At 34.2% G+C, this 12,659-nt stretch overlaps 1 protein-coding gene across 1 annotated transcript in view; it reads right to left on the bottom strand.

Moving 5' to 3' along the window:
• Positions 1–11,966, bottom strand: part of LOC134748829 (limbic system-associated membrane protein-like) — a 52,997-nt gene extending 41,031 nt beyond the window's left edge. Inside the window, exon 1 of the mRNA XM_063683639.1 lies at positions 11,803–11,966. Coding sequence (XP_063539709.1) covers positions 11,803–11,842 — 40 coding nt within the window. The 5' untranslated portion in view covers positions 11,843–11,966. The remainder of the gene's footprint in view (positions 1–11,802) is intronic.
• Between the last annotated feature and the right edge of the window lie 693 nt (positions 11,967–12,659).

The following is a 12,659-nucleotide window of genomic DNA, read 5'->3' as shown; positions in this document are numbered from 1 at the left end:
CTTATAGGGGAGATCGGGGCTAGAAGTTACCGGGGTATGTTGTATGTATGTATGTAAACACTTTATTGTACATAAGACAGATTACAAACACAATAAAAGAACATAAATATATACAATGTACAAAGGCGGACTTATCCCTATAAGGGATCTCTTCCAGTCAACCTTCCGTTCTTCAGTTCTTGTTGTTCCGATTGATATAACTTTGTGAGGAAAAGAAATAGGATTATCGTCGTGAAACTAAACTCCATAGCGCATCGACGTCCGCTATCTTAAACAGGCCAATCAATGGCACTTATGGCATTCGGAGCAACGGAATGACAGAATGCGCGTCGCTGGTTAACGTAAGTTAATATTTCCGTATTTGGTATTCAAAAAAGCCATAATATTCTTTATTCAAATAGGCCTACCAACAAGCACTTTTAAATTGTCAAGTTTTGAATATTACCTTAATCTAAATATCAGAGCAATTTATTGATGCAGTTATTATTATTCTTAAAAACATTGAATTGTTATAGATATGTCAAACTTAATAATAAGAATTTCACAAAAGAATCGTCAAACACCATTTTTGGTCAAACTCACAATAGTTATTTACGATACAAGTGCGGAAAAGAGGAAATTCGAAACGAGCGGCGATAAATTAAAACACGACCGCAGTTAGTTTAAAATCGACACGAGTTGCGAATTACCTATTCGCACGTGTATCATGCCTAAACCTAAGTGAAGCGAGGACGACGACCAGTGCAGAAGATGTATTGTTTTGAAAAGATGTGTCCCGCCGAGTTTGTTGCCGGTCCCATATTGGGATACCCTCCTCGAATTGAGGGGGAATTTAAATCTTTTCGGGTTAGAGGTGTAGGGTTAGAGCTGGCTTAGCTTTATATGACGTTCATAAGCGCATTGTTATATGCCTACTTGAATAATAAACTATCTTTATCTTATCTTTAACCGCTATTCATGCTGACTGGTCATTGGCCTTCTTCTGAATCTTCCCGACTACTCCCGAAGCCCACCGATTTCACCCGATTACGTCCAAACACAGCCTCCATTAGAGCGATCCCTTCCCACGATAAAAACGTACTTTGTTTCCCGTCACGTGCCGTTATTTTTTATGCCCCACTTTTTGGACATTAACCGTGCCGTTTTGTAAATATTTCATTTTGTATTCAGGTTATTGAAAAGGAAATTTTTGTGAGATAAAAGAGTTTCATTTGTCTGGATTTGTAGCGAAATTGCGTTAAGGCATGACTGTTGGTTGGGGTTAATAGAAACAATGCCGTTCGCGTGATTAACACGTCCTTTGTGAGGGAACGGTGAAGCTGATTCATCATCATCATCATGTCAGCCGATAGACGTCCACTGCTGGACATAGGCCTCCCCCAAGGCTCGCCACTCCGACCGATCCTGTGCCGCTCGCAACCACCGAATTCCCGCGACCTTCACCAGGTCGTCGCTCCATCTCGTTAAAGCTGATTAGTGCTTAACAATTTGTTAGAGTTTTCACCCTTTCACGACCTTGACGATAATTACAATACAATACAAATGTGAAATGCATAATTCACGCTTATCTGTGCGTAAAAATTGCACTTGAAGCCGTGGGACCAATTCGTGTCATGTCTTCTGGACCATAGTTTTAGTAGGTACCTAGGCACCTAGTCGACTATAGTTGGATGGTCTGGATTTTCATGAGGTTTTCACCTATCCATAGCGTAATTCTTGAGGAAGGTTTAAGTGTATAATTTGTTATTGTTTTCTGTAAACTGGTAAATATGACGATGTTTGCTAATGATATCGGAAAATATCACTTTGTCTTCAGCTTACGCTGCACGCTGTCTAATCCGTTTGAGATATAATAACACAATGTATGGTGGCATTGCCTGTCTTTTATTGGTCTACAAAAAAATCCACGACGGTATATGTCTATCTTTTAACTTTTAAAGGATAACTTACTATACCGATTATTAACTTCTAAAAAAAGACCACATATAATGTCGTATTTGCAAAGCTATTTAAACAGACATATAACATTTAAAACTTTCGCGGTTTGAACACATATTAAATCACATTTAGAAACGGGTCTATCGCGAATTTATTTTGTTACCTTTATTTACCGACGTTTCTACACAGGTTTCACTGGTCGTGGTCGCGGCTAACTGACGTCCCAGCAAAATGTCAAAACAGAGATTTGTGTGACTATCCCACGAAAAGTGCATTTAAAGTTTGAGGTAGACATCACATTTTTAAACCACCCACTACACATAAAAGTTAATTATTGTCAATAGTCCGACACACAACACTCACAACATCCGCGCACACATCCGAAGATAGATCCCTTGGCTTTAACTTCTGGATCACTGGTCCCCAAGTTGCCGGTAAGTTAAAACCATCTTCCCTATTAAAATTTCTGGGGTGCTTCTTGATTTCAATCGCTTCTCGCACAACTCGAGGATAATAATGGCGTTCAGTGGAGACAACTTTTAAATAAAGGTAACAATATAAATTCGCGACAGACCCGTTTCTAAATGTGATTTAATATATTTAAACAGACGTTAGTTACTTTGAGCATTTCATACAGCAGATTATAATGGCCTTTTATATAATACAATTTAAATTAATTTCTTAAGAGTTATCGTACATTGAAAATCTCACGCGTAAAATTCCACCGGGCTATCGGGCCAATTCGAACAATGATCTAGATTATCAACTAGATATCCACTAGATATGAAACAGAAACGATAACGAGATATTTAAGAAAGTCATGTTAAATTTGACATTTCCGCGATTCCGAATGTCCTCTTGAACGATCTCTCAAATCTTAAAGATTTGCTCAAGATATTATAATGTTAGGTTACCACCGGGTTGATGATGAAAACTAATACTTGTACCAATATTTTAACTTTATTCGTTCGTTACCAACATAATAACGACCAATTTACAATAAATATTCCAAGACGTCTACACTGTAACTCGTCTGTACACCAACTGCCCCTTGTCACAGTGTACCCGCCTTTTAATAACAATTCAAGATGGCGGGAACCAGTGACAAGTAAGGGTCAACTGATACTCTTTTTTAAGCTAATCGTAAAAGTACAAATGATCAAAATATAAGCTATTAATAAATAATGATCCTTACAAACAGTGTTGCTAACAGACGGCCATTCTGATGCAGGAATGTCCCTATTCCGAATTCCGATTAATGCTCGGCCATTCTACAAAAGGCGTATGGCCTCATACAATTATTTAGAATCTCTACAAAATTAAGGATTTAATTTCAATAAACACGTCTAACAAGACTAGTCTTCCAAAATGTAACTTTAATCTTATACATCATTAATAAGCAATAAGCATATAAAAATGAAACTAAAATAAAATAAGACTTTCTAGGACAATGTATCATTTTTATAATCCAATCCATTATTTCAAAACTTGCACACTCATCGTCGTCGATTTATTTATACAATTTTTCAGCGTAGACGTCGATTCCATGCAAGTGTGCACGTCACCTTTAACGTGATCACACGCTCCTTCTTTGGTGGACGTCACCGTAGACGAGGTCACACACTCCTTCTCATGTGTCTAATTCACCGTAGACGAGATCATCTATACCTTCTTATGTGTACTCGTCACCGTAGACGTGATCACTCATACCTTCTTATGTGTACTCGTCATCGTAGACGAGATCACACGTTCCTTCTTATTTGTACACGTCACTGTAGACGAGAGCACTTATGCATTCTTATGTGTACTCGTCACCGTAGACGAGATCTCATACTCAAAACGCAAATTGAATCATCTGATCATGACCTGGCACAATCAATTGCTTTAAACCTTTAATGAAATCAAGACTATTGTAGAGATTATTTCTAGAAAGTTTCATGATAGTATAAAGGCTCTCTCCTTTTCTGAGTTTATTAGCTCGAACAACACTCAGGAAGCGTTTAATGTCCTCTGTGACTTATTAAGACTTCTTTTTGATCTGTGTTTTTCCATCATTAAATTATCATCATCATCGACAAAAGGGGATTAAGTGATTATATTAAAGGTATCCGCCAGTCTTGTCACGTTAAACGACAGGTACATTTCCAAAACAGAAATAATGATGATATTTCAATACAAATATTCATTCTCATTTTGTCACTGATCACCGCATTACACGGAATATTTCAGAAAAAACATTTTCTTCCATTTCTTCACTGATCACCGCATTGCACGGCATATTTCAGCACAAACATTCATTATCGTATCATCACCGATCACCGAATTCACGGCATATTTCAGCATAAACATTCATTTTCGTATCATCACTGATCACCGAATTCACGGCATATTTCAGTTCAGATATATTTTCTTGTTTAATCACTGATCACCGCAGTATACGGCATATTTCAGCATAAACATTCATTTTCGTATCATCACTGATCACCGAATTCACGGCATATTTCAGCATAAACATTCATTTTCGTATCATCACTGATCACCGAATTCACGGCATATTTCAGTTCAGATATATTTTCTTGTTTAATCACTGATCACCGAATTCACGGCATATTTCAGCATAAACATTCATTTTCGAATCATCACTGATCACCGAATTCACGGCATATTTCAGTTCAGATATATTGTCTTGCTTAATCACTGATCACCGCAGTATACGGCATATTTCAGTACCTGAATAAATAAATGTATTAAATATCACACCAACATAAATACTACATATAACGCAGACTATGTTGCGCTTATTCTTATCATGTAAATATTATTAGTATTATTTTTTAGTTACACTTTATTTAATGACATAGGTCAGCAAGTTTGAGCTGGTCACGACTTTTTTTTAACTATGTATTCACAAATCGCCAGAAGTTTGCGATAGCAAATATATATCTTCTAATAATAATAAAGCAACCTGGAATAACATGTCCTCGCAGGTACCAAATAGAGATCAGACAACAAATATACCTTATTATTAAAAAATGAATAGTAAGATCTATAATAATTATCAAGATGTATGTACTATCCCAAATAACCATTTCATCTATTAAATATTTTTTATAAGTTAACAACCAACAGTAAGGCAGTACTTAATGTTGAATATTGTCCATATTACGATGTTCCTATTGTCAACAGCAGTTGAGCAATAGTAAACCCTTTGGTATTGACGATATTTCAAGACTTCCTTTCAAATTATTATTGAATACTTAAGACTCGTGGTCTTATTTTATTGATTTATTTCATTTGTTGGTTTAGTAGTCATATCGATTTAAGCTTGTAATGGATTAATATTGCTACACGTTTCAGATATTTTCGTACATAAACGACATGGCTACCAAGTATTTTACCTAATTATTAAAGCCACATAGTCCACAATATATTAGTCATTTGGTCATGTATTATATCATGTATTGTGCAATAACGTTTAATAATGAAAGTTTAACATAATAAGTCTTACACCTATATAAACAATGTATGGTTTTGATTTTATATCTTCAGGTCCAACCCGTAGTCAACATGAATGCAAGCATATGCTGAGATAAAAACCTCTTGATAATAATAATAATTATGAGTAACAAATTATGTTGTTTGGTTTAGGCTTCCCATTATTTGACAATATTTCATTCATATACTTATAAACGGAAGTGTAAACGAGTAAGTCCCGTTTCAATATTAAGATTATTCGACAATTTCTTTTAAATTATATTACTTTGACGGTTACCCGCTTTAGGTCATTATTATAGCCATTAAAGACTCATGAATACTCAACCAAATTTAAGAACATGAATATAAACTAACGAGTGATTCATTACAAGAACAAATTCCTTGTCACAAAAAAAATGAATTTAATTAATTACTTTATTAAAAGTATTTAATTTCCAAATATATTTGTATTTTTTTTTTAGAAACAAATTGAAATAGGTATTACGGTGCATTTGTTATCCTAATTCGTTATTCAGACTAAATTCCAGATTCCATAATTAATGCATGTCATTATTTCAATATGTATGCTTGGAATAATTTTTTTTAATTATTTTGGCTTTACGAAAACAAGACTATTAATATTACTGTCATAATTCACGTATAAAACCCTGGGCAAAATAAAGTGTGGGTATATATGTCGAATACAATTTATCTTGCATATTATTTTTAATACTATTTTACTATATCGAGATAGGTATTCGTAAATAATTATTTTAATTAAGAACCGTTATTAAATTAAGAATTTTTTGTCAATTTATTAGTTGTATTGAAATTGACATTTGGATAAATGATACATTCTTCTGAATTATCAGTTATCAAACACACTACATATTAGAATATAAAATGTGAGACTAGAATTTACATCATGTTTACTTGTCAAGATAATATTGAACACGATATTGAAAACGAAGCACCTTATTAATTACTATTTTATATGTACATAATTACATGTCACTATGGTGATTTAAATAATGGAAGAAATGAGATTCTCTTATGAACGAAACTTATAAGATCATGTTATTTCTTTTGCAAAGATTTTATCATATCTCCTCAGTAATAAGCAGTTTTCATATATATATGACATGTCTCAACTCTATGGCTAACGCGCTCAAGTTCATATTGAACATTAAGAAAACAGGTATCACTAATGTACGCGTATATCGATTTCCTTTATATTTATGAACGAGCGATAATAACGCTGCGTTCCTTTTATTAGTCAAGTGTATAACTCCTTCGTCTTATTTTTTTTGTAGGTGTACACAAAAATACAAGTACGAGTAATGTATAACACATGTAATATGATATTTCATTCACATTACCTGTAATTTATTCAGTTTTAATCTAAATTGCACTTGAATGAGAACTCCACATATTAGCGTGTAGCGACGTTATTAAGTTTTTCCTTTTATTATTATTGTTTATTTGTATGTTATACATATTTACATGGTTGACTCATTATTTTAGTGTTGTAAATATGTTTATGAGAGTTGTAATAAAAGTCTAGCGCCTTCATCCACGCACTTCAAGGTCTCACACGTTCATCCACGTGCAGTAACTATACACATCGATTTCACAAGATGTATGTTCGTATTTACTGATACTAGCGTCTACACGTACGCCATCATTTCTATTTATGAGAATTACTCAAAATAGCTCTGACTGTACATATGACTCTACATGTGACCACATGTGATCACATGTGACTACAAGTGACTCTACAAGTGACTCTACAAGTGACTCTACAAGTGACTACATGTGACTCTACATGTGACTCTACATGTGACTCTACATGTGACTACATGTGACTCTACATGTGACTCTACATGTGACTACATGTGACTACATGTGACTCTACATGTGACTCTACATGTGACTACATGTGACTACATATGAGTACATCTCGACTACATAACCGACTACATATTACGCATTATAATATATTCTCTATATTTGTCTTTCATCTTAAGTTAGTGTTTTTATAATATGGATATTAAAGTGAAATATAAAAGCACTTACAAAACAGTACAAAACATATATAAACACATTATAAAAAACCTAACCTGGCCGCCGGCAGCGGGGCAAGGCCCATTTTTTTACGCATTATATATATTATATGATTCCAATTAAGGTCCCTTATTTTTTTTATTTACGTATGAATTAGTATTATTACAAAACATAAATAATAAAATGTAGTTACTGCCATATACGACACTCAAAACTACACTTACGACATTAAAAATATTCTCAATAAATAATAGAAAACGGGTAAATGAGTTTTTAAATTTTCAAAATATGCGAGTTAATCCAATAATAATATCGACTTCCCAACGACCTCGTATGAATGATGAGTGATTTATTTGCATATGAATATTGGGTTACATAAGTAGGTGTATAGGTACATTGACACAAAAATAGTTGAATGCTCAGCGCATAAAGTTACGAGATATATATATCATGAGGAGTGTACAATATGGAAAATAAGACATATGCTCTGCTCCATAACTTGGAGATTTAACATACCAGTTGGCAAAATTAGAATAAGGTTCGTTTTTCGACAGCTACATCATTAATTCCTTATGAAAATATTTGAGGCTTATTTTCGTTTAAGAGCAGATTGCATTCGGGACAATTATGACCTGACGCAAATCGCGTTTAACCACTTGGAACTCGAGGCATTTCTTATTCAAACGCAGCATTAATTAAGAGATATTCAATAGACAAGTTATCATTTTAGTTCACTCATCGGTTTCACGGCTACTAAGTCAGTGTATTTATACAATAGGGATGATGACACATGTTAAATTGTATAACAAAATCTAGTAAAATAGATAGCAAATGAGCAATTAATCGCAATAATATGGATATTAAAATAATATATGGAAATGATAAGAAAATACAGGATCTAAGTTTCAAAATCTAGTTTTTTTTTCAACTTCCAAAAAGGAATAAAGTAAGGGCACTATTCGATTCCTTACATTTTATCCAAAAAAAGATTGTATAGCAACGATATGCATAAACGCAATATTTCACAGACAAAATCGCAATTTTACTTTTTTTCCATACATTCAAGTTGGGCTCACAGTGACCTTGACGTCACGTTCATATCGTTTTGTTAAGACCGTTTCGCGAGTGAAGTACGACTGTCGGACTTTGACTATCAATTCTGACTTGTGTATTGCTTTAATGCAATGGGTCCCATATAGACATTGGATGAATTGTAATTAAACTGACATATATTTACTTGTTAATATTTATGACATGTAAAATTTGCAATTTTATCAATAAAGGAACATGAATATGATCCTAAAAATAAACCTGATCGATTGATACCATTAAAGAAAATTTGTCATCTAGCCTATTTTAGTACCACAAACTGACCTCAAAGATGCAGCAGATCGTAAATTTTTTATGTGTATAAAACAATATCCTACTGTAGTCTGCTATTACACTACTGCTATCTTGGTACGCAGAAAACTAAACAATGAATCCTTAGCCTGAACTTGAAATAATCGATGTGTTACAGCATCGTACAATCGATTTTTATAAAATAAAAATAAGGAACATTCTAATGACACGATCGACTTTTCACTAACTCATATGCTGTATTCAAAAACGCTTAACTGTAAATTTTAAAATTTCATATTTTTTATTTTTTATTATTACTGAGAATACCTGTTATTTGTTCGTACGTTCTTTCTTCACATACATATGCCAAAATTACTACATTAAATGATATTATCTTAGACGACGATAGATTATCTAACCAGTTTTATTTAAAATGAAAGAAGGTAAAATAAATACATAAAAATTATGACTGACTTACCATAATTTAACATACTTTCCGGTAAATAATGTTTTACTCACTGATACCAATGGAAAGAAAACCTTACGTTCGTGGGGCGTGGCAAAACAAAATCTTATCGATTTTTGTTGGATCCAGCTTCTGATTGTTAGGTTACCACCGGGTTGATGATGAAAACTAATACTTGTACCAATATTTTAACTTTATTCGTTCGTTACCAACATAATAACGACCAATTTACAATAAATATTCCAAGACGTCTACACTGTAACTCGTCTGTACACCAACTGCCCCTTGTCACAGTGTACCCGCCTTTTAATAACAATTCAAGATGGCGGGAACCAGTGACAAGTAAGGGTCAACTGATACTCTTTTTTAAGCTAATCGTAAAAGTACAAATGATCAAAATATAAGCTATTAATAAATAATGATCCTTACAAACAGTGTTGCTAACAATAATTATGGTAAAATTAAACATTTAAGTCGAATTCATACTCGGTACAACAAGCTAGTGAAAAAAATTTGGCATATTAACGCACAGGTAGTAATTTGTTAATTTGTTATATAAATAAATAAATAAATATTATAGGACATTCTTACACAAATTAAGTAAGTCCAAGGAGGCTTGTGTTATGGGTACTCAAACAACGATGTATATAATATATAAATACTTAAATACATAGAAAACACCTATGACTCAGGAACAAATATCTGTGCTCATCACACAAATAAATGCCCTTACCGGGATTCGAACCCAGGACCATCGGCTTCACACGCAGGGTCACTACCCACTAGGCCAGACCGGTCGTCAAAAATATTACGCTTTACTACCCGTGCGAAGCGGGGCGGGTGGCTACGCTAGTCAATAATAAGAATGATCAAGACGCGTTATATAATATTAAATTAATGTCGAATGAAGTTACGATTTACAAAGTTCGACTACCACTTTAGACTAGGGACTAAAACAATTATTATGAACAAACCAAACAAATAACTAACGTCAAAAGACGTAAATTAAGTTTGGTGTTTTGGGGAAACGTTAATTGAGTCTTTATTCCAATAGGTCAACGAGAAACGGATAAGGTTTCTATTTTTTGATCATAAAAATGTTTGTTTTCAAATTGATTGATTTGTTATTATTATATTATTGATTTGTGACCTCATTTCGAATTAGTAAACACGTGTTTGTGTACGATTGTGAGTAGCCACTGCTTTTGTCACGACGGATCTGAAATGTATAGGAATATTATAGTCTCATACATTTCGGATCTGGATTGCAAACCCTATCTGCATGACAAACGCATGACGATAAGCAAATGCGACTTTGCCGTGGATACAGTTTCGGAGGTCTATTCTAACAAATTGACAAGATTTCTACCTATTATGAAAACCTTGAGTCGTATTACGACGAGATGAGATGGCCTTGGGGGCCTAGCCAAGAGAACAATCGTACATTGACAAACGCCAAACGAAAAGGAAAAAAATGTACCGGGATGACAGATGCTACAAAAAGTGACATGAATAGCTGTTATTTCCATACATTATTTAAGTTTGCTATAATCAATGTGAGACGCTAACCTTATCAGATCAAATTGTTGAAACTCAATCGACTTCTTGCTCATTAATTGACTTTTTAGTTTTTGTTTTTATTTTTGAAAGGGTATAAGCGCTAAATCTGGATTCAGCTATTATTTTCTATAACAAAATGTATTTTTTCCGCGAAGATATACAGGACTTTTTTGTGTAGAATTTAATAAGCTTTAATGTTGCCTTACACCATCTTTTCATAGAGAACGTATATTTAGAGTAAAACGCAAATTTCTCCAGGATGGTACACATTTTCCAAGATGGCTGCTATTCCTCGAGGTCCCCAAATGTCGAATAGTGTGGACATGAAAAAAGAGACCCTTAATTAACATATATACCAAATTTCATAATTTTGGAAGGATTTCGAGGTTAGACTTAATCCGATTGTGCTATATTTAAACTATATCATATACAAAGGAAAAAAATACTACACCGACGCTTATTCTACGACGTTTATACTACCTCGGTGGCAAACAAGCATACGGCCCGCCTGATGGTAAGCAGAAACACCTCTGAAATATAAACCTACCATACCACCATACCATTACCACCATTACTACCATTTCGTTTGTATCTCTCAGTTACTTAAAGGTTAGCTGGAAGAGATCCCTTAAGGGGATAAGTTCGCCTTTGTACACATTTACTGTATCCTCTCTGTGTTATGTACTTGTTTTGTGCAATAAAGTGTTTACTACTACTACTACTAAACCTTGAAATACCTCAAGATATCGTTCCTTGATTATACCAGAAGGTATACTGAAAAGTATATTTAAATTTACACAAAATTGTAGGCAAGTGAGCAGAGACCGCGTTGAGCCGTTGTTAAATCTTAATCCGGCTCCTAAATCTAATATATAAACTGCCGCATTTCCGAAACGGAGGCATATTTTACGTCTGATATCCGTAAAAAGGCCGTCGCTAAAGTAAAAGTGCAAACTTACCGAACAATATGATAATACAGCTAAGCTCAGCCGTCCACATCGTGCTCCGTATCACATGTTCCAGGCACTTCACAGTTCACTGCACATAACACTCGACACTCAGACACTTCGCCCGGCGTCCGGACATAGTTTTTCGGTTATTCTCTCATAGTCAATTACTGAAGGTAGATGGAAGTCTTCAAAGGGTTCTGAAACAAGGGAGGAAATAGGTTAGGTGCTTGTTTAAAATATCTACTAATATATTATGCAGTCTGTAATCCGGCAATTAGCGACTGAGGTGATCCGCTCTATAATCCAGCAGTTTACAAAACCGAACGGTTGTTTAAAATAAATAATCCATACTACAATATTATAAATGCGAAACTCTGTCTGTCTGTCTGTGTGTTACCTCTTCACGCTGAAATCGCTGAACCGATTTAGTTGAAATTTGGTATAGAGATAATTTGAGTCCCGGGGAAGGGCATAGGGTAGTTTTTATTCCAGAAATCATCCTTTATGGGGGTGAAAAGGGAGGTTGAAATTTGTATGGGGAATCAATAACCGCTGAACCGATTTAGAGGATATTTGGTATGGAGATCGTTTGAAATGTGGGTAGAGTATACAATAGTTTTTATGCCCGAAATCATCCCTTAAGGTTGTAAAAAGGGGGGTGAAAGTTTAAATGGGGAATCAATAATTTCTTAAGTAGGGAATAAAACTCAATATTCTAATTACTACCTAAAGCTGTGTTGTGTACAATAAAGTGATTACTACTGCTACTAATTCCAAGCAGGCGAAGTCGCGGGCAAAAGCTAGTTTATTATATTAAAGGCATTCTAATTTTCTGTCACATGGTCCCCTAAAACCCGATAATTTTA

The sequence above is a fragment of the Cydia strobilella genome, chromosome 17 (genome assembly GCF_947568885.1).
Source record: "Cydia strobilella chromosome 17, ilCydStro3.1, whole genome shotgun sequence".
Classification (NCBI taxonomy): domain Eukaryota; kingdom Metazoa; phylum Arthropoda; class Insecta; order Lepidoptera; family Tortricidae; genus Cydia; species Cydia strobilella.
This window is presented reverse-complemented; position numbering and strand designations above follow the sequence as displayed.